This window comes from Dermacentor albipictus, unplaced genomic scaffold (genome assembly GCF_038994185.2).
Source record: "Dermacentor albipictus isolate Rhodes 1998 colony unplaced genomic scaffold, USDA_Dalb.pri_finalv2 scaffold_56, whole genome shotgun sequence".
Classification (NCBI taxonomy): Eukaryota; Metazoa; Arthropoda; class Arachnida; order Ixodida; family Ixodidae; genus Dermacentor; species Dermacentor albipictus.
In genome coordinates this window covers 529,019-551,125 of record NW_027225610.1, presented here as the reverse complement: position 1 = coordinate 551,125, position 22,107 = coordinate 529,019, and the positions used below count along the sequence as shown (strand labels likewise).

Genomic DNA, 22,107 nt, shown 5'->3' with positions numbered 1-22,107 from the left:
TGCTGAAAGCGACTGATCCAGAATGCAGACCCGAACGCTGCGAGAAAGAATGTACAGTCCTACAGAGGGCTTCACGTGCACTCTGGTGCAGACAATCACAGAAGTACGTACCTCGTTTTCTGCTTCATGCCATTGTCCATGTAACAGAGGTGCTGAAGGTAGGCAGCCGCATTGGCACGCACCACACTGTTGGGGTGGCCCAGGAACTCTATGACCTCGTGCAGGTCTGGGTCTCGCCACCGCACGTCCCCGCCACCTGAGAATGTGGAGAGACAATCAGGTACGAGAAAAACAGCCACTGGACAAGGACTTTCACATCTCCAGGCCTCTCAAGAAGGTGTTGATAGGCTCAGAGGTGTCATTCAGACATTCAGGTGAAGGTCGCCATCTGTCAGTGTTTTCTGAAAGCCAACCTTTGAAATCTTACATGGACGGCATTTTTAGGTTGATTCGCACAATGAGACAAATGTCTGACCACACACGGAGACTTCTAAAGAAAAAAGGAATGCTGTGATACCCATCATGGATGCCTGTATATATAGTATTTAGTGTAGTTAAAGGGAAGCTAAAAAAATATATTGAGTCATACTAGACTGATAGACCACTCAACTAGAAGTCTATTGTTTTCTGTGCGCCAATACACTACATTTTTCTGCGTATAACCTGCACCCCCAATTACAACAGCCCGGAAAGAAAAAAAAAAAAGAATCTGCTCATATAATCCGTGGAAATAACCGTGTACAACAACGCTCAGATGTTTGCAAAAACAGTCTCCATTCGCAGATGCATGACTCATTCAAGTCGCATCTTTGGCAATGCTGACAAAGCTGCATTCTCACGCTGGACTTTATTGCGGATGAATCAGTCGTGAATGTGCCATGAATCGGATCACTTCCCAGCTGGAATTCACACAACAGCAGATGACAGCGTAGACGGAGCAACCCTCACATGGGCAGTGGTGATGGAGCACACGCGACCGAACTGAAAATCCTACCAATGATTTGGCTCACTGCCGTATCGCGAACTGCTTCGCATGAACAGAGGTAGTGCCACGGGAACAGGTGACATACGAGTTTTCCGGCGCCGCATGCACACTTCACTAACTACCTACTAAACGTAAAATGGCAGCCCATAAAAGGGAAGCGAATGGGCGACCATGAAGGAGGGAAGAAGGGAGCTTGTACACAGAGGAGTGGAGAGAGAGGGTGGGGTTCTTTAGGAGATAACGAAACTTTGGATGGCGGAGAACCTCGTCTTGAGGAGTGGCTTCACGACCGCGCAGTGCACGCTGCCGCACTAAAAGGCGAAATTCACATATAACTCACACCCCAGCTATACCATCTACCTTACTGAAATTTTGGTGCCGGTTATATGCGAAAAAATGTGGTGCAGTGGAATCTCCATAAACATAAATTACTTAAATGGAACTGCTGCTTTAAATGGAACACCATCCTCATGGTTGGTCGGTTTAGAATTCATGCAATAATCTCTGCAGCGTCTCTCAGTAAATGGAACTCCTGATAAACGGAACCAATTTCCCTGGTTGCTTGAGGTTCCCTTTGAAGCGAGTAAACTGTATATCAATTTGTTACATAAAAGAATAGCTGCTGAAGGTCCTGTACCTGCTCTTTAATTTGAACTGTGCGGGCCAAAACGGACGAGCTGACATAATCACCACGTGACCTCCATATTTTCATATTTCCCGATTCACTGCTTCACAAAGTAGAGCAATAACGCTGATCTCTGTGATCAATAATGGTGCCCTACCTGTAGATGAACCAGCACAGAATTTAGTCTCCTTAAATACAATTCTTGCTATCTCAGATGCTGTCAGCAAACAGGTTTCATTTGATCAACCCTCATACATGAATTTGTCTAAACTTTGTTCTTCTGGCTTCAAGCAACTTTTTAACAAAATGTGCCTTATGCGTGCGACAAGTTGCAATGATTACATGCATGCATGCAGAAACTTATTGTTCTCATACATTTAGAAGTGTATGACTGCTTGGAAATTCAGAAAGATAAAGCATTATAAACAAAGGCACAAGAACATTTGAATTCATGAGCACAAATATTACACAAATCCATGTGCAGTCAAACGAAGTTGTACTTGCAGCGAACAACTATGCGTGAGTGGATATGTAACCAACGCTGCAATTTGGCATGACACATTTCCACCACATCCATAAATAGCACAGTTGGAAAGTGCTCGTCTCTGTGGCAAGGTGAAAAATGCATAGGCAATGTCTGAGAAACGGGTGCCGACGGCACAAAGCAGGAGCCCGCGATAACAAGAGAAACAGAGAAAGGTGGGCTAGTTGGTGGTCAATAGTTGAATGCATAATGTAACTGTGCAAACGACAACGGACTAAGAAGGAAACACACTGTTTCCTTCTTCATCCATTGTCGTTTGAGTGGTTACATTAAGGATAACAAGAGAGGCAGAAAAACTGCAAACAGCGGAAAGAACCATGACAGTCTGCTTGTTGGAGCACACCGTATCCCAACTCTAATCAGAGATTTGCCTTCCGAGGTCACCCTTTCAATGCACACACATGCACACACACCACATTCGAGCAAGTGAATCTGTGGTGTCAGCAGACACGTCTGCTCAAGGATACCGTTGTAGCTTGTTTATGGGGCAGCACGGCATGTAATTCGACCAGTATTGAGCAATTACGGCTGCAAAAATGTCCGTCACTTCTGTTCCTTGACATTATTGAACGAAATGTAAATTTACAAAATATGGGATTGCTATTTTTCTGCACTACCCCCATAATCAAGCATGTAAATGATGGACACATGCTTGCCACGTCATCTGACATGCTGTGACGAAAACTGAATTTTCTCCTCGCCCAAGCGTGCCCCTATCCAACTTTCTGTACATCTAGCACTCACACAATGAGAACTAAGTGCCCAGGACATGTAAAGGTCATGCAAAGAGCATGTGCTTTGCATGTGGTAAGAAAGCATCAATGGTGAACGGGAATGCAGACCTCTGGGGTCAGAACCATCAAGAGGGGGTCCCACGTAAGGTGGCCTGGGGGGAAGCTGCCCCTCCAGGGGTGGGGGTGCAGGGCTGGCCTCTTCCTCCTCCTCCTCGAAGAGGGCTCGCGGGGGAGCTGCCCCGTAGGGGCCCCTCGCTCCACCTGGGGGACCGGCCTGGTGTTCGTCATAGCTTGGCCGACGGTCGAGATACCCCTGCGGCGGGGGTGCACCTTCGTAACCCGGGCTGTAGCCGGGGGAGCTCGCACCGGGCGCACCCAAGTAGCCATAGGTGCCTGCACAGGTTGGTTATTGTCGTGGTTGTCACTGCTAGCCAGAAGATGCTAAACTGCAGGGTGATGACATAGAAAGGAATGCAGTGCGGACATCTGTAGGGTGTTTCATAGCACTTCATTCAACACAGGGAATGATTAATGACAGGTGGTGCCAATTTGTCATTGTTGGTGGAATAGCATGCGATGCGTCTATGGCTACACGAAGGCTTTGCTACTGTCAAGAGAATAGCAACAACATATATAGCCAAGCTTTTCCTTTTTTCCTATGCTTTGTAGCCAAAATTAACCATTTGCGTCACGGACTACATCAGGTGCAGCAGCGCTGTGAAATCAAGCATTTTCTCACCAAAACTTTTTGCCTGCTTTTGAAAAGCCTTCAAGTAGTGACCGCAGTAGCATCACATCATCGCAAGGCTGTGGTGTGCAACAGTCAATATATGTGGAAGACAATCATGCGAGCGTGACACTGTGTGCAACGATGCAAAATTACTAAACTATATCAGTATGAGAAACATACCAAACAGATACTATTGGAGCCAGCAAAAACAGTTCATACATGGAAATGCAAGTCCAGAATTAATCAGTGCAAAGCCGTTGTTTCTTTTGTTTCATTGCAACCACAGTTCATTGATGACTGTTAGGCAGCATTGAATGTTTGTAGAGACAAAACAATGTTTCTAAAAGCTTCAAAGTGACATTATATATATATATTACCATTAAAGCTACAAGTTGAGAGGATTGACTATATCGCTTACCATGCTCTTGCAACATCAATGTTTGTAGGCCTCGATTATGTCTACTTGATTGTGCATGCTTCAACAAAAATAGGTGCAAAATACACAAGACATTTTTGCGCACATCGTCCTCTTCTTAAAAAGAAAGTGAAGGCCTCTGTGCCATGTGCGTGCCTTTCAGGTATTTAAACAAGGTTTGAGAGCTGGACAAGTAGTGTTCCTTTACTGGAAGACTTGAAACACGAAGAAAAAAAAACAGGGACAAAAGGACGGACACGGTGTCCTTGCTTTCATCCCTGCATTTTCCTTAGCGCCTAAAGTGTACAAGTGATGGCAGATATCTCTTGGCAAAAAGACGCAAGAGAATTGCTGTCCAAGAAAATGATATAAACCGAATGCCATCAAATTGGAAGATTTTTGATGATTTCCACTAGAGTGCCCAAACTGGGAAGCCTTATTAGCTGGAAACATATTAACAATGTTCCGCCTGAAGAATAAAGCGCTTCTCACCGTAGCGATCCGGATGAGGTGCCGGTGAAGGTGTACTCCTGTAGCAGTCCGGTGCGTAATCCACGCCGCCCCTCGGAGGCTGAGGGTCAAGTTCATCATAACCCGAATGTCCATGGGTGTAACCGTCAGGGGCGACCATGAGGGGCGACATCATACTTCGAGACGATGCGGCCTGGGGCACAGCCATATGCGAGGGGGGCAGGGGCGACTCCGACGTGACCGAAGGAGGGGTTGGCGCTTGTCCGGGGTAGCCTCCGTAGTCGTAGTCGCGCAAATAGGAGCCGTATGTGGCATAGTCCTGGGGATAGGCGGCGTGTGGCGGCGCTACCTGACTGGCTGGACTAGGGGGCTCGCCTGCAATAACAAGTGAAGTATTGGCGTTTCCTTAGCTGCACGAAGCCACAGCTACCTCTCAGATAAATTACAGTAATAAGACAAATGGTGGTACCCATAAAGCCTTTGGGGCAGGCACTCCAGCCCACACGTGAGTACAGTCATCACCAAAGTTAACGGACTACAAGATCTGTGAAAACCCTGAATTTTTTTTTTACTGTAGCCAGTGAAATTACACAATGTGATTTTGTTTACTGGTACAGGCAAGAAATCCTGATATTACATTGTATGCCCAGGCTACGGATATATATTCCGCTTTTCTCTCAGATTCCTCAGTCCATAAGCTTTTGACACCACCTGTACGTAAGAGGGAATAAGATCACCCCCTCACCCCCTCAACACACATACACACACGAATGAAAAAGAAACAAAATACACTCAGCGTGTTAGTTCAGGGCACAAACCTTTGTGATTTTTCACATGTTTTAATTGGCTGAGGTTGATAAAATATGGACCAAAACATAATTATGATTTACTATACAAAGAGAAGTACACACAATAGTATACTCAGGGGTCCTTGTATGCTTTCCTTCTGGTCATGAAGCCTCCTCAAAAGCTTCGTATAGGGATAAACGCTGGCACCAGAGGCACTGGTATAAGTAGAAGGAGAATGGGAAGTGAATAGACAACCAGAAGTCATTAAAAGAAAGTGAGATAAACACAGACAGTGAATTGGAGGTAACGAATGGAAACAAAAAAGACCACGGAGATTTACAAGAATGGGAATAAAAAAATAGGAAGGGTAAATCTGTACGACAACACAAAGGGCAGTGAGTCGCTATACGAGGCTCGAGCTGATTGCATAAGGACAAAAAGATACCGGAGCAAGCATTCGCAAGTATGCTGCAGCAAAAATCCACAATGGAGTGCAAACGAATTCGCCCAGTGAGACGCATAGGTAACGTACACCTTCTAGAAGCGCTTGGATTTCAAGTGGACGGACGCATCAACCGGTCACCAATAGAGGTAAGCAAGAAACATTTGGTGGGAAAAAAAAAAAAAAAGCAGGGAAGAGATTTGCACAACTGGACCTATTGCAGGCATAGGTAGCGGTACAAGGTAGATGGAAAGGCTTGGAGGAAGAAAGGAAAGGTTAAGAAGATGTATACAAAAATGGCAAAATGAAAAGCAGCTACAGCATACCTGATTAGCTTGAGCAAGCGGGGCGACTATTTGTCACCACCCAGTTTCAAAGAGCATGCCAATTAATCATCATCATCATCATTATCAGGGAACAATTTGCCATGCCAGAGGGCCAGGCTGCGCAACAAAACAAATCTTTTACGAGGAAATGCGCCTCCTCCCTCACATTTATTTCCTTATGTTTGCAGACTGAACATGCAAGGGGAACTTGTGGCAAAATAAGTTAGTGCGACGCATTTGTGTTTAAATTATACACGCCGCCGTTATATGATTGACGTGGCCCCCATCCACCCTAGCAGCCTTCCTCGTATGAACTGTGTCGGTCAGCTGCCTCTAATTGCACTTATTATACAGGTTGTGCCAACTAACTTTAGCCAAAATTTAAAAATATGCAGATGCCACGTAGCTGGACAGAACCAAGGTAATGTTGTTTGCCGTCGCTTGGAGAAACACAATTTTTTTTGTCTCGCATCATTAGGTAATTAGTCAATTAATTAATCAACTTCTCAAACATTATAATTAGATGAAAAGTGTCAATAAGAAAATTGTAGAGAAACATGAAAAACTTCCAATACAGCTTTCTGTAGCTCAATACGTGCTACCTAAAAGTGTTTTTCTGAGCATGAAAGAAGCCCACAAATACATGCAAAGTGCCTTGAGCGACTAGTTGCGTGCCAATTTTGTGTGCATTTGCGGGCTTCTTTCACGTTCAGAAAAACCTGGGTTAGTTCTAGTAGTAACACATAAATACCCAAGAAAGCGGATGGGGAAACGGTGCCGCGGTAGCTCAAGTGGTAGAGCATCGCATGCGAAATGCGAAGGTTGTGGGTTCGGTCCCCACCTGTGGCAAGTTGTTTTTTCATCCACTTTCATTTCCATTTATTTATCGTTTCATTTATTAAACACAAGTAAATTCCCCTATGTTGTCCTTGGTATCAGCGTTTGTTGGCTTCTTATGATACGACTACTAAAAAAAGCGGGCCCCTCAGTTAATCCCTTTCCTTGTTGTTTATACTTGCTTAGTTACTTTAGTAAGGCAAGTTATTATTCAGTGAATAATATTTTTTGTTTAGTTAGATAACTTCGTTAACTAGTTGGCTAGCTTTGGCTTCGACCATTTTTACCACAAACATGTGGACAAACCAATCTTCAAAGGAAAGAAGAAAGCTTAAATAGACATTATGGCATGGCAGCAGATACCTTAATACGCTACAACAGGGCAGTGTACCACAAAAATGCTATTTTTTAGGGACCTCCTCTGAACTACTTTCCTATGACACACGACTCGAACAACATCAACAGTCACGCTGCTGAAAACAACAATTAAGGTAGGCTAATCACAGACCAACGAAAACCATGCGTCAAAGAGGACAACCTACCTGTATCGTAGCTGCCGTAGCCATGGGAGTTGTCAGTGGCGCCCGTGTAGGGATATGTGACGTAGTCGGAGCCTGCCATGGGCATGCCGTGCGTTCCGTACGGGTTGTACTCCAGCGGTTGACCGTCAGGACCCACGTGGCGGACTTCCCTCGTCTTTATGACCTTTGTGACCGTCTTGACCTGCAAAGAAAGCAGAAGGACAGCTTGTTTCACTCTGTGAGAAAAACAGATTATGCAGACAGTCCCAAGGTGTAAAATCCTTCACTGAGGGGAAAAAAAAAAAGAAAAAGAAAAAAAAAACTTGAGTGGTTGCGTGCCTTCTCTCACCAATGTTGCACATTTAGACATGAACGCATCACACAGCATTAGCTGTCTAGGTTCTTCCTGCAATGGATTCCCCTACATGGCAACCACCCCCGTAATCCACAGGACTGAGTAAAAAAACACTGCACTGGCAGCAGTTAGAATTGTACTGTTAAAGTTAGAGGTGCTATTGTAGGCAGGACAGTAACTAGCACCGTATAGTAGTGATTTGCAGAAATTGACCAGCATGCAAGTATGCCCATGACGCTTAGTGAATTTTTTTCGTTTTTTTTTTTCTCTCTCTTAGGCATAGGTGGGCCTTCGTGAGTAAATATGGCAGCTTGATGCATTCGTTAGACTGGAGTGCACCTGAGCACACTTCGTCGTGGCACTTAATGGTTTAGACAACGCAATGCAGTGTACGGCACCTGTTGCGTCTTGGTCTGCTGCGTTGTTCGACTGACGAGCTGGGAATTCTCGCCCGGCACCGCCAGCTTGGATGAGTTTGGCGAGTGCTCACCATCGCCCACTTGGTGACCGTTGGTCGACGTTGTACTGTGGTAGTTCATCGAGTAGGACTCCTGCACCTGCGGTGAGCTGCCATCTTGCCTGGAAAGGAAGCAAACAACAAATTGCTTATTTTACACTAGGCAGACTGCAGCGCACGAAACCGAATTCCTTTTGGTTGCTTATTTCAGTGTTGAGACAAGGACGTTTGTAAGAGGCAGGCAAAAGTCTAAAGGTGCCGAGTCACGAGACAATTTGTAGAGGACGGCGCACCCAAGCTTGATTTGGCTATACACTGCACTCATCAACATCTGCTGTGAACTTATAAAACAATGGCATAATTCCATAAAGCTGCAGTACTTCCCTCTCATAAATGAACACAGCAGTAGTGTGCATACAGCTTCTGTCTGGCTTTCCTTCTATGGTAACGAGGTAAAATGACTCTTTCTTTCTGCACAGCATATTACAGATTCTTTGCCTGGTTCAGTCTGTTCTACTTAGCTAACCTAACAAACTATAACGCCTTGCAGGCGTCATCTGCCCAGCGTACACTTTAGAAATAAAGGAACAGATTGTACAGGGCACAGAACTGAGCCAAGAAGTACATGTTAATGTCACATGGGAACTGCACAGAGAACAAGGATGCTCACAGTGCATATCTTGCTCATTCTGTTCCCGATGAAGTTCAAATGTAATGCAACTGCCCTGACATGTACATATGTAAATCAAGAACAGATATAGTTCATCTCATTAACCATATGGTGTCGGTAAGTGCATAAATGACAAGATTTTGCTGCAATAACAGTAGTTCGTGCCCTCAAGTTCTTGACAAGAAACAACAAATATTTATTATACTCCACTGCGCGCACAATGCACACTGTTAGTCGGCACACCGTACAAATTTTCAAATGTTCAGCAGCCACAACTTTTCACCAAAACTATCAAGTGCAGCACGGTAACAGGCAACATGACAGCTATGTGCAAGCATGCCTCTTCTATTAAAGGTACATTCATAAATTACAGTAAAAGTACTGAAGTATTTAACAAAACCATTGGATGCACCATCAGGCACTAAAGTGTGGTATGAGAATTAAGAGCAACACACAATCATACATGCAGGTATGCCCACTGCCAAGCGCGTGAGCAATGACTCAAGCTTCAAAAGTACATTCACCACAGACACATACACAAACAGGTACACTCCAACTGTTTCAAACTTACATGTAGCGATGATACTCTGTAGTTGTTTGATCAGGATAGTAGCGCCTACATAGAGTAAAATTTGACAGAAACATTATGTAACAGACACTTTTTACCAAACACACATTCTGGGAACACGCTATTTGAAGTCACGAGCAAAAAAACAACGCACTGCAAATCTGACCGTAACATCGATTCTGACAGTTATTAGACCAGATGCCTCTAAATTCAATCATGGTAACTGCAGGCTAAAGATGAATACCATATTAATGCAATAGCAAAAGAAAACACAGTAAATTCAGAGTTGCCTCTGTAAACACATTTCAACTGCAAATGTAAATTTAAGTGCGACTTAGGTTTCACAATGGGTGAGCTAGCCAACTGTTTTATGAGGGTACCGCAATGTGTATTCATGAGGCATGTTGAGTGTTACGGGTCAAAATGTCTTAACACAAAATGAACCATTTTCAAAGGTGTCCTTCAAATGCTCTCTGCACCAACACATTTACGTCAGCTACCTTTTTTACCAAACTCAAATAAGATTTAGAACAAGTACATCCCTCTAAATGCTGCTGATTGGCTGCCAGATAGTGAAAATGCGACTGCTAACGTGCAGGCACAAGATGTAATGTAGCGAAGGTCCCTGACGCCAACTTTTTTGGATGTTCTCTTTGCTATTTGCTTTCTTTCTTCGACAAGTGTTCACTAATCCAGCATGTTAGCACAGAGTAACAAACTGTATTAGATACTTAGTTATAATGTCACTTGCAATAGTATGTTTCATTTTTAGCTGCTAGGAGAATGCAGTCTAACATAACCGCCAAGGGGCACCTCAATAGCGTTGTTGTAGTATAACGCTCACTTTTGTCTCGCAACTTAGAGAATGAAAAATGACACATAAATGCATGCAACATTACATCGTTTAGGAGACCTCTGTGCAATGCCAGGCCACTGTGGTTGACCTTGATAACGTTAGGCAGCCACGCAATTTTAGACACAAATTGTTGCGCTTTAGGCAACACTGCTCTCGATATACTGTGCAATGAATTAGAACCCACAAATCATTTAATAACGAGGACACCATAGCTTAACTTCATGCCAGGGCTCTTTTATATACGTACAACACCATGTAGGAGAGACATGGGCAGCCACTGAGGTGTGTGTTTGCGCATGCAAGAAGAGCAAAAGCACAAAAGCAAAGGAACATGCACGCACAGTCAGGTGACAGTGTCTTCACTCTTGCCTAAAACAAAGTAAAGTGAAAGAGATTCTGATTTTCAGTGCCGCTCCAGCCGTGGCGCGTTATTCCGGTTTGCAACTGTCTCACAAGCCGGAATGCATTTAAAACTTGGTGGGTGTCCAATGTGGCACGCAAATCGTTTAATGCTAGCATAAAGATATATCTAAAAGAATTGAAGCAAGTTCATAAACAGAAGAGCAGCAGACAAAACCTGTACAATCATATGCTCTCAGCTGCCACAATGCCTGGTAAGCCCAAATGAGAAAACTCTGCCAAAACGTTTGCAAGTGTAGCTAAAGCTCCGGGGCACACCTCATTGCCTGCCTTCTTGTTACTGTCAGTAAAAAGTCAAGCTATCGGCTACCTATTGTGCTCTTTACTATTACTTTGCTTTAAAAGAATCTACAACATGCAAAGTTGTTTCCGCATTGAGTACTTGGTTTCCGAAATGGACTACAACAAACCCAAGAGATATGCAGACAAGTTCCCTAAAATTTCTGCGAGCACCCAAATAAATGAATGGTGCCCATTCGTCTTCCTGTTTTCTTTTATCCCATGCTAACTATTGCTTTGTGCTTGTACATGTGGCTTTATGTCAACAATAAAGTTCAGCTGCTAGTCCAGCTTTCGTCCTGTGCATGTCTTGCATCTTATCTGGCATGTGTGTATTTTTCAATCGTTTTTGTCTTAGGTGGCCATGTACAAAGTTGGCTGGCGCTTAGCTTCGATGCAGTATTTTGCTTGCACTGTTAATCTGCCTTAATTTTTTACTACAAGTAAAACCCATCACATGGATGAGAAACTTGCTGACTCAATAGAGACTTTGTCTTAGGCAAGAGCGAAGAAACTCTCACAGACCGCGAGAGGTTGCGGGTTCGGCAGTGACGACACCAACCTCTGCACTTTCTCGACGAGCTCAGTGCGCACAAGGTGCTCTTCCTCTTTGGATTCCGTCTTTCGGTTAATGATGCTGTGGCCAGGAAAGACAGGGCAGGGGGTGATTGCAGGAGACGATGGAAACGGGGCAGGAGAGCAAAGCAGAGGGCAGGAGGAAGGAGGTGTGAAAGCGTGAGCGATGTCACAACCAGGAAAGTGACAAAGAGGAGCGATCAGGTGGCGGCACACAAAAAGAAGCAAGGTTGCAGAGTGAGAAGCGTGAGCTGTGCCAACTCTGTTCCATATTTTTTTATGGCTTAATGGCTGTTACCATGATGGGAGCTAGGCCCCATATTCTAGAACATTTCAACACTCAACGCTCCAAGTAGACACAAGAGAGTGCTCCCCCTCTTCTAAAGTGGTTACTGATTTCAGTGGCAGTTCCCGGCAGCTTTAGAGCAATACTTTTGTAGCCTCGCCCTTGTGGTAAACATAAAGTACCAGGCTGGTGATGTGCTTCTCAGACAACTGGGCATTGTAGGAGTCATCGAGGAGCGTTTCTGAAGCGCAGCATCTTGTTTGGTAAAGGGGTGGCACTGTGCTCTAGTACTTGGTGGAAAGTCAAAGAAAAGTTTTGAATCAAGGCTTGTTTGAGAACATGGGAGTAAGCCTTCACATTCATTTGACATTGTGCAGCGATTCTAGAAAGCAAACAGCAATGCTGCTCCTTCACTGAAGTAGTCGCCACTTTTCGGTACCATTACTCTGTAATACCGACTTATATCTCATGACCAACACTCTCAGCATCTACTCGAAAGCACTGCAGTAAAGACCTTAAAGCATCACGATTACGCAAATTGTGGAATGTTATTAAAGTTACTACAGTTGAGGGGGGTAGCACTGTCGTATTCTTTGTAGTGTTGATTGCTAGAGAATTGTCTGAGTATGCCCTCTATGCCTCCCTTTTTCTTGCAGGCTTCCACAGTAAGCTGTCAGTGAAATTAGGGCAGCCTACACCTTAGCCTTGTATGCAAAGCCACAAGCAATTAACTGCTGTGGCTGACAAAGTCACAAAAAGGTGTTGACTGATAGCTGCCCCTGATACTGCTCACAGCTCTGGTTTAACACTAGGCAATTCCCTCTTGCAACTAGTAGATGCCACACATATACTGCACCGCCACTGTTCTGCCACTGGGTCTACACTGTGGCCTTCCGGTCACCGCAGAGTCAATTTACACCAGCCACACAAAAGCTGTACAAGCTACACTCCATTCCATACACAGGAGGCAACGCTACGAAGGCTAGAGTGACTTCCCTTGCTGCTCGCATAGTTTATTATGTTGAAAAATAGAATGTAATTATTACACGGAAGACATCACAGATGTGAACCTGTTTACTGGCGAACAAGCAGACTCGCCCACTTCTGCAACCGGCAGCTACAGTGCACCGCTTGCGACCAAAACACAGTAGGTTGCCTACTGCAAGCACACATGCACAAACGTGATTCGATGTAACCTTATGTCCGGAAGTCGTAGTTATAATATGTGAAGTAGTTATTCTGTAGAGGGAAATGCAAACCAAAAGCAACTACACTGCGAAAGGCACAGAGGGACACTTCTATGACCACAACGTTGCCTGTGAAGTGTGAAATGGGTTGTAGAGAAACATAACCCATTATCTAGCAATATGTATGGCAACTTGAAAGCTCAGTTAGTCAGTTCCCCCTAGTGTACTTTAACAGAAATGTTGCCAATTTTACCTGCCAACAAATGCCCAAGCTATATTGAGTGCTGACATGGCCGCCCTGTTAGCTCAAAAGTAACATACCATCAGTTCCCTACTGGCATTCACAAAATAAGAGATTAACATATGAAAAAAAAGGCATCTCTGTGTGAGCAACATCCAATGAGTGATTCTCAGTCATATGCCACTTTCACACATCATTGTCATTTTGCTGGGCACTGCTTAGCGAGCACAATCTTGCACACGCCACAAAAAATATCAATGAAAAGACAAAAATTGATTCCAAAGCTAAGTGTTTGCACAAGCTGTTGCCATGGGAGAAAGTGAAAGTCAGGCTTCAAAGACCGTAAACTCAGAAAGACTGAGTGTTACGCATATAGCTGACACTAAGGAAACCAAGCCTGCGCAAGCATTGCAAATGACAGCAATTAGGTGTTCTTGATGTTCCAGAGCAGCGAATGCTTCTAGTGCAAAGGATCCTGTCGTGCTCCTTAAGTCAAGGACACCCTTTGCTTTTGAAATTACGACATGGTGTGCTGGAGATGCAAAGGCAGGAGTGATGACTGAACAAATGTACAGTGGGTAGATATTAAATAGCTGATGCCATAAATGAACTATAACAACAGTAGGCTTGGAAGCTTGATACTTTCGTTAAAATGCCTCTGTCATTAACTGTGAAATAACAATTTGCACGCCCTTCTCCATGTTCTCCCTGCCCGAGTCAACATATTGTTGACATTCAACCTTTTAGGCTAGACATGTTTAAAAAGCACAAGTGCAGGAAATATGGGGAAGGGCAGTCATGCCATGATAGAGATACTCTTATACTGCAGAATATTGAAGCAGTTAATAAAGAACGACAAGTGACGAGAGCATTACATCCCTTTTCCTAGCTGTAAAAGAATGCTCATTACTGAATCTGATTAAGTAAGGCAAGGCAGGCATCTCTGCTTGTTCCCACAAGCACCCATTAAGGCTCATACGCTGGTGCCTCACTTCAAATAAAGGTATCGGCTGGAGTTAGCCATGGTGTGTGTCCTCTCTGTCCCCATCCACCTCTTATTTTCTTGCCCTTGAGCTTTTAAACAAGGTGGAATCACTTTTGCTGCGGATGTTCAAACAAAATGAAAAATTGAAGGAAGCAGGTGCCTCCCCACAATAAAAACTTAGCGAGACTACTCAGGTGCTCAATGCAAAGCCACTGCTACGCACTCCTCTACGCCTTTCAACTTCCATGCACACGGGCATGCAAGCAAGTTTCCCAGGCAACAAGCAGTTACTACTGAGTGGAGCGGCAATGCTGGTCCCACTGCAAGAGTGGACGCCACAGCACAACTCACAGGTGTGAGTCAGTCATCTTGGGCCGTGTCTCCCGGTCGTCACCTCCAAAGTTGCCAACCTGGGGAGGCGGGGGCCTCCAACCGTACGGGGGCTCCTCGGCAGACCCACTCACCGAGACGCTAGACACGCTCACTGCGTCGTCCCGGTCCCTAAGTTTGATCTGCAGCAGGGAAGCGAAAATATGGAAGCAGAAGACGACATTGTCGGCTGACAATGTACATTGACATGTACATTGTCAGCTGAAAACAGACAGCACAAATGCACGCAAAAGAGATTTTGGGAGTTCTGTCCAACTTAAGTAACCAGCATAGATGAAAGGCCAACAGTACTATATGAATGAATGAGTGAGTTCTTAACTGCTCGGAACAGCAGAGGGGCATCAAGGGAAAAAACTCAAGAGAGCTTGACAGGTTACTGAGCCCTAAACTTCTTGGCAGCAAATGCGTCAATAAGATAGCAAGTGCATGCTAGGCACAGAAAAAAATACACCAAACTCAATAAATAAGAAGAATGCAAATAAACAAAAATAAAACAACATACAAGCACTGAAAGTGAAACGAAGTATGCGTCAGTACAGTAGTAGGAATAACTAACTGAAGAAGTTGGCTTACACCAAATGCAAATAGCATGAACTTCCGAGATCAATACATGCTGCCTAGCAATTCTGCAGATCTCTTTAGAAAGCATATTGACATGACACCACAACCTCAATCACGGGAATCATTCCAGTTCCATGCATCGACCTTCAGTGTTGCAAGGAAATGGAATTATTTTCTATGATGCCTTAAATTCAAGAGACTGAAATTGCGAAACAGACATGCTCAAGTGAATGCATGAAGATATGAGGAATGACACAGTTCAGAACTAGAGCACACAAGGCCACTCACATTGCAGTCAAGTTAAACAAAGAGACGCTGATATGGTTTTGCCTCAAAATGAGAAGAGTTGAGTATACCACAGCAGCAGGAAGGCAATAAAATCTGAATTTGATGGCAGGAAGAAAATAGGTTTTATAATGAATGAACTGTATGTTTTCTTTAGATACATCAGAGAAACGAAGTGAAGCTAAAGGCCAATTTGGCCTGATGGGACTTCACTACGAGGCAACACACCTTAGGTGACATTAGAACACAAGAAGGAAATTTAGAAAACAGTGATATTCAATGCAACATGATACAAATATAAGGAGCAGCAAAAATACATAAACATACACAAAAGTATATTGGTAAGAACATCTCTGTGTGCGACATATACATACAAAAGAAAAGAAAAAGTAATAAAAGAAAGAGAAAAGGAAGACCAGACTTATAAACCCAAAGATGTAAGAATTTGAAAGCATTATATACATGATTTGCATGAGTATACGCATAAGCCAATAGACATCAATAGTAGCGCATACAAAGTAATATCGACTGCCTACATTAGTCCATCCACAAAGAGTTCTTTGATGTGTTGCCTGAATTTCGTTATCGAGAGGTAAAAATTTATTTTTTCACCAAAAGGATTTAAAAGCAGAGGCATGCAATATTTAGTCAGGGCTCTATCATGCCCTGTCCTTGTGGCAGGTACCTGAAGTCGCTGTTTATGCAGTGAATATCTGAACGTAATTTCATGTGTTAGAGAAAAGTTAAGCTTGCCTTTGTGAATGTGAAGTGGTACTAGTTTGTATTTGTAGACTTGTCTCACTTTGAGTATAGTGTTTTTTAAGCAGAGGGTTGCTAGACATTTCCCTCAGGTCACCATAATAGTTTTCAAATATGTGGAGCAATTTTTTTTCTGTAGTACTTCTAATTTGTTCAAGTTCTTTTCACTCTTACACCATACAAGCATGCTATAGGACATGCGCGAGTAAAAAAGAGCATGATATATTTTTTTCTCAGGCAAAGTGGTAGGAACGGATTTAATTAAAATATGCACACAACAATATTGCTAAGTTCTGATGTTAGTCTGTCGACATAAGCATTCCAGGGCATACTTCCTTAGAGCCATACCCCAAAAAATTTTAGTGTTTCAACCTGCTCCAGCTCCTGGTTCCTAAACACGATGTTAATATCGTCTCTGCACAGCTTGTTGATAGGCTTAAAAGCTATGCACATAGTTACTCTTAGCTACTTTAAGCATGAGCTTGTTTTGAAGCAGCCATTTCTCCAATTTTTGTAGGTAGTCATTTACCTCAACCTCAAGATGTACGAGTGACCTACCTATAAAAAATATGTTAGTATCATATGCGTAAATGATTAGCTTACGGGAGTCTGGAATGTTACAAAGATCACTGATATAAATAATTAAGAAGAGTGGGCGTCGGATTGAGCCCTGTGGTACACCATTTTTTACAATAGACATAGGAGAGACCTCACTGCCAACCTTAACACATTGTTTCCTATTGGTGAGGTAACTTTTTATTAGTTCTGGGCCGCTATTTTGTAGTGATGCCTTATGCCTTATTCTATGCTATTCTTATCATCCACCACACAGGGCCGCCTGATCCCGTTGATAATATGGGCAGACCGTCGTTCTGACCACTGGCCAAGCGCGAAAAGCCGGAAAAAGCGTAGAATGGGAAAAGGCATCACTACAAAATACCGGCCCTGATGCCACTCCTCTTATACCATAATCCTGCAATTTTGAAACTTGAATAGCATGTATTAGTCAATTTTTTTTTACCATGGTTAGCTTTAGATACCATGAAGGCAGACCTAAAAGCAAAACGAAAAAACACGCAATATATCACTGCACATGTCATAGGGCGCAGTGCAAGGAACCCCGACAACAGCAACTTTATATGAAAATGGGACAGAGCTTTTAGATAGCTGGTGAGAAGCTTTGATATGCGTGTTTATAGAAGGTAAAATATTAGCTACACACTGTACAACAATGCAACATCATTTGGTTGTCTGCCTTTCCAATGTTATACCTTGCTTCAAGAAAGTCTGCTCTGAAATATGTTTAGTGTTCGTATGTACAGGTGCTGTAAGTTATTTATGTTAACATAGTCACTGTGAAGCTACGGATAGGGATGACTTGCACATGCTATGCATTGGACAATCATCAAGCATTACAGCTGAACAAAAAAAATTTTGAGTCTGTATGCTAGAATTGATTACAAAAAATTATGAATTGTTTAAAGCACCTGTTCATAGCATGGCTATTTATTAAGAAAAGGTTGCTGTACTTTTCATTATCCTGGTTTTGCTGATAACATTGGGAGAGCATGTAAATCAAAATGTACAAGGTTAACGTAAACTTCAACAGATGTGTAGCAAGCTCAATACACTTGATAGCTATAACACTTCATTGACTAGCATTTACAATTAAGTTCTGCAGGGTTATGTCAAAAGAATCCCTCTTATACAAATACAAATAATGTCTCTCATTATGTTTTTCTCAGATTGTCTATGTTCATTTCTTGAAAACTACGGGACTGATATACAAGATCCTCCCATCTTTTGGCAAAACATGGAGATCATGCATCACAAGAGATTGTATTACAAAGATCACTAATGAAACATTTCATACTGCAAGACCTAATGAAGAATGCATTCATGCCCATTTAGCGCTTAGCATTCAAAGAGTATCGGTATTTCAAAAGCATGTGTGTTCAATCAACACATCATAAAGTTCCATCACATTATTTATATTCATATATGCCAAGTATCGCTGCTCATAGTTTGTTAGTTTCTGTGAATTTGTTGCTTTTTGTCACCTACTTATACATACAAGCCATTGTCTTCTAAAAAGACTTCAGATGAGAGTATGATGCCATGTCCTCTACAGTTTTTCATTCTTTCTGGCATTCTCATTGCATTGAGCTTCATATTCCAGGCCCAGTTTGTCTTACTACATAGCCACAATTCATGGTATACATCTCTCACTGTTGGTTGTAATGTGGCAACATGTTAAACATGTTTAGCATTGAGACCGAGGCTGACAATTTCTCCACCTGCGCGTCTATTGCTTTGTCTACGCAACAGCAAAATCCTCTCTTAAATGCAAGAAGAATGTATGAACCTTCCTTGCAGGCTATACAGCTGACCTTTAGCAACACAAGTTGTTGCAGGCACACTTGCAGAGGGCCTTTCTTTTGAAGCTTCTCAAGAACATCTCTCTCCTAATGGTATTGTGGGTACAACAAAAAAAAAGCATTCGATGTCTCCCACCTCGTCACATGAAGTGCAATTCGAAATATCAGTACAACCATGTAAATAGCTATGCTGGTGTATAAACAGATCATGTCCTTATTTGATTTACCAACCATAAATTATTCCAGGAAATTTTAACTCACCATCCTGCCTAAAGTTCAAAAACATACTCCTCCCCTACTCTAACAAACATTTTCTTTTCTTTTTTTTTAGTCCTACCATCACAAGTTTGCCCTTCTTGCAATTGTGTTTCTCTATTCTACATTTGCTGTTCTGTTATTTGTTCTGGCATTGTCACATGAAATGAAGCCCCTCGACTATGTAATGCCTCGGGGCCTCAAGGAGAAAATAAATGAAATGAGATGGTGATGCTTCCTCTCAACAAAACCACATGGTCACACATGGCACATGCGGCAGCATGCAAAGTTACCAAAAAAGAATACAGACACCTACTTCGTACCATCGTTCGTGGTAATACAAGCATCACAGTAATGAATGTGACGGAATGCAACTATCAATGCAGGCGAAGATGTGGGCTCACTTTTTCGAGTTGTGTGGCAACAGTCTGGCGCTCCGCTTCCAGCTGCCTTGTGAGCAACTCAAACTGGGCCTCCTGCACCATGAAAGGACAAAAAAGGAAATGCTAAAGTTAGGACACTGCTCAATGCATCCATTCAGTGGCCCGCACAAGAATCCGTAGGGAGCACAAACGATAAGCACTGGCTAGAGATAAACAACAGCATTACAAGAGTTTGCAGACTAGGGCATAGAATGGTTACTACAACAACATACTTTACAGCTGTACCTGGAATCTGACCAAGCTGGAGCAACTGATCAGGATGCACATAGGTAAAGCAGAAATGAAAAAGTAAAAGGCCTTGACAATACATCAAACGAACCTTTTAGGCGCAACTATGTGTGGTCGGTCTGATATTCAACACACCATGCGGCATTAGAAATACTGCTATGTCTGAGGAATGTAATGGCAAAGAAAATGAAGCAAACCTAATACTTGTGTAAAATACATGTACGGTAAAGGCACAGACAAGTGTCAAACACTGTGTGAGTAGTTATTTGCAAAAGGGACAACACAACTAAATTGGTTCTCCCTGCCACAAACTTAGCTTATAGCTATGGTTCGTGTTAACAAGCCATCGAACCTCATTGAAACTTACTGACCTAGAACCTAGAAGCATGGTCTAGTCAAAGAGGCATGGCCTCCAAGACTGTCATAGCGGCACATCTCTTGTCCTAGAGGCCATAGCCAAAGAAATGTGCATATTTTTCTCGCATTTGTCAGCATCACCGTTACGCTTCCCATCTGCACTACCAGAACATGCAACGGTATCTAGAAAACTGCCCACCTTATTAATCCACAATACTGAGTGTTTCTTTTAAGACTATAAAGAATATTTAAAAACTGCCTGTGGCACATAGCATAATTCTAGTCGTTAAGTTGGATTACTCAAAGAGGTGGACACTACTTGCATGAGGTATCTAAATACATAACTAAATAATTAATTAAGAAAATTCACTAACTTGGCTTTTCATTAATTACTCTTCAGCACATTATGTAACCAACAAATTGTATCTGGTGAGTTTGCAAGGCATATCCACCTTGAAAAAATTCTAAGGATGGCATGAGGTTTCGAGATATGCAACGGTAAAAATGTGCTGCTACTTTACGTACTTTTTTAACAAAGCGCTGTTTTATGAATTGAAGTACAAAAGGAACCCTCATGTATTTCATTGGAATGAATATGAATACCTCAAAACTGGTGTCATCCTGAAAATTTGTTCTAAGTGAATATGCTTTGTGAGCTCACCGGCTACAATTTGTAAATTGCAATATGTGGCATAAAATAAGTTATTGTAATGTTAATTAGTGAATTCCTTGTATTAGTCAGTTATGTATTTTAATTTCTCATGCAAGTAATGCCTGCCACTTCAAGTAAACTCACTCAAGGACTACAATTATGCCACTACCACAGCCAATTTTTTTTAAATTCTGTACAATAAACACCTACAAAAATACGTTGTTTGGAGGCTGTCAGTGCACGCTGTCGTCCATGCAAGCCTAAAAACTAGAAGTGTACAAATATCAACTTTTCCAAGTATAAATCGAATACTGAAAGGTCAAATCAAGACACATACATTTACAGCAAGAATATCTATTACAGTATAATACGGTACATTGCCTGGATGAGCAATGCAAACAGGACAGGTAAACTATCAGGAACAAAGGATCAATTTTAAACACATCACTAACTGTCATTAAAATGAAACTGCGCTAATAGATGCACAGCAACTTCAGAGCCTGCTTGCAAAGAAGCATTTCAATAAAAATGTCTGCTGAATGGGTAGCTTTCCATAAACGAACGGTTGTGAAAAAAAAGATTAGTTGTGGAATGAGAAAAACTGCGATGATGTCCGTTTCGACACGATTCATTGGAAAAAAAAGGAAAATAAATAATGACAAACTACACAAGAAAATTTCAGGTTCTAATGCATGTTTCCATTGTAAAACCAAAAACAAAGCTTTCATTACCCATTTCGTTTCCACACTGCATCGAAACCATTACTGTTGTCTTGCTTCCGATAATTTGCCACACTGTTTAGCAGATGGAGAATCAATAACCAGAGTTTCACATTAGGTCGTTTTGAAATAATTGGTCAACTTCGAATACCCACGCAATCGTACTACAACACCGAAACGAAGGCACTCGCAGCAGGTACCAACGAAAGACTACAAAAACACAGAAGCTCATCGCTAGCAGCTTAGCAAAACAAAGTGTCTGAACGGGTAGTGGTTACTGACGTGAACTCCCAGCGCACCGGTAGCGGAAAGTAATTCCCCAGTGCCGGCAGGCTGCACAAAGACCGCGCAAGAAACGACGCCGCGCTACACCGGCGTTGCCAGGCACTCGCGCAATTCGGCACCGAAAAAGTGTGGCCCACAGACTACATTCCTTGCCTCTAAGCCTGGTCCATGGCGACTGGAAACATATTGTTACCATTCAATAAAGATTTACCTCCGCGGAGTACAGCGAGTGTGCGCGGGTTCGGTTGGTTTGGTAGGGTGTGTCTATGTTCTCCACGCCCGATCGAGAGGGGGCCGTATCCTCCTCGCCCAACAGTCCTCCTCTCCCAAGCGGCGGGCGAGGAGGACATCGAGGCATCGGAGGTGATGAAAACGAGGGCATTTAACAAGAACAATTTGCTGCACTAGCCTACTGACGAGATTTTTTTTTTTTCTTGGAAAGCAGTTTTTCTCGCGTACGCGCAGTGTATTCGTGCAAATGATTCATTGCAGAAAT

General features: G+C 42.8%; 1 protein-coding gene across 9 annotated transcripts in view; it reads right to left on the bottom strand.

Moving 5' to 3' along the window:
• The window catches only part of LOC139053026 (splicing regulator ARVCF-like), a 131,203-nt gene that overhangs the window by 29,551 nt on the left and 79,545 nt on the right, over window positions 1-22,107 (bottom strand). For 7 of the 9 annotated variants that reach the window (XM_070530163.1, XM_070530171.1, XM_070530165.1 and 4 more), the window contains 9 exons: window positions 19,332-19,403; window positions 14,651-14,811; window positions 11,587-11,661; window positions 9,473-9,517; window positions 8,173-8,353; window positions 7,441-7,621; window positions 4,526-4,879; window positions 2,997-3,281; window positions 112-256 (listed from right to left, as the gene is read on the bottom strand). In XM_070530163.1, coding sequence (XP_070386264.1) covers window positions 112-256; window positions 2,997-3,281; window positions 4,526-4,879; window positions 7,441-7,621; window positions 8,173-8,353; window positions 9,473-9,517; window positions 11,587-11,661; window positions 14,651-14,811; window positions 19,332-19,403 — 1,499 coding nt within the window. The remainder of the gene's footprint in view (window positions 1-111; window positions 257-2,996; window positions 3,282-4,525; window positions 4,880-7,440; window positions 7,622-8,172; window positions 8,354-9,472; window positions 9,518-11,586; window positions 11,662-14,650; window positions 14,812-19,331; window positions 19,404-22,107) is intronic. The other 2 variants (XM_070530166.1, XM_070530167.1) reach the window with 2 other exon arrangements.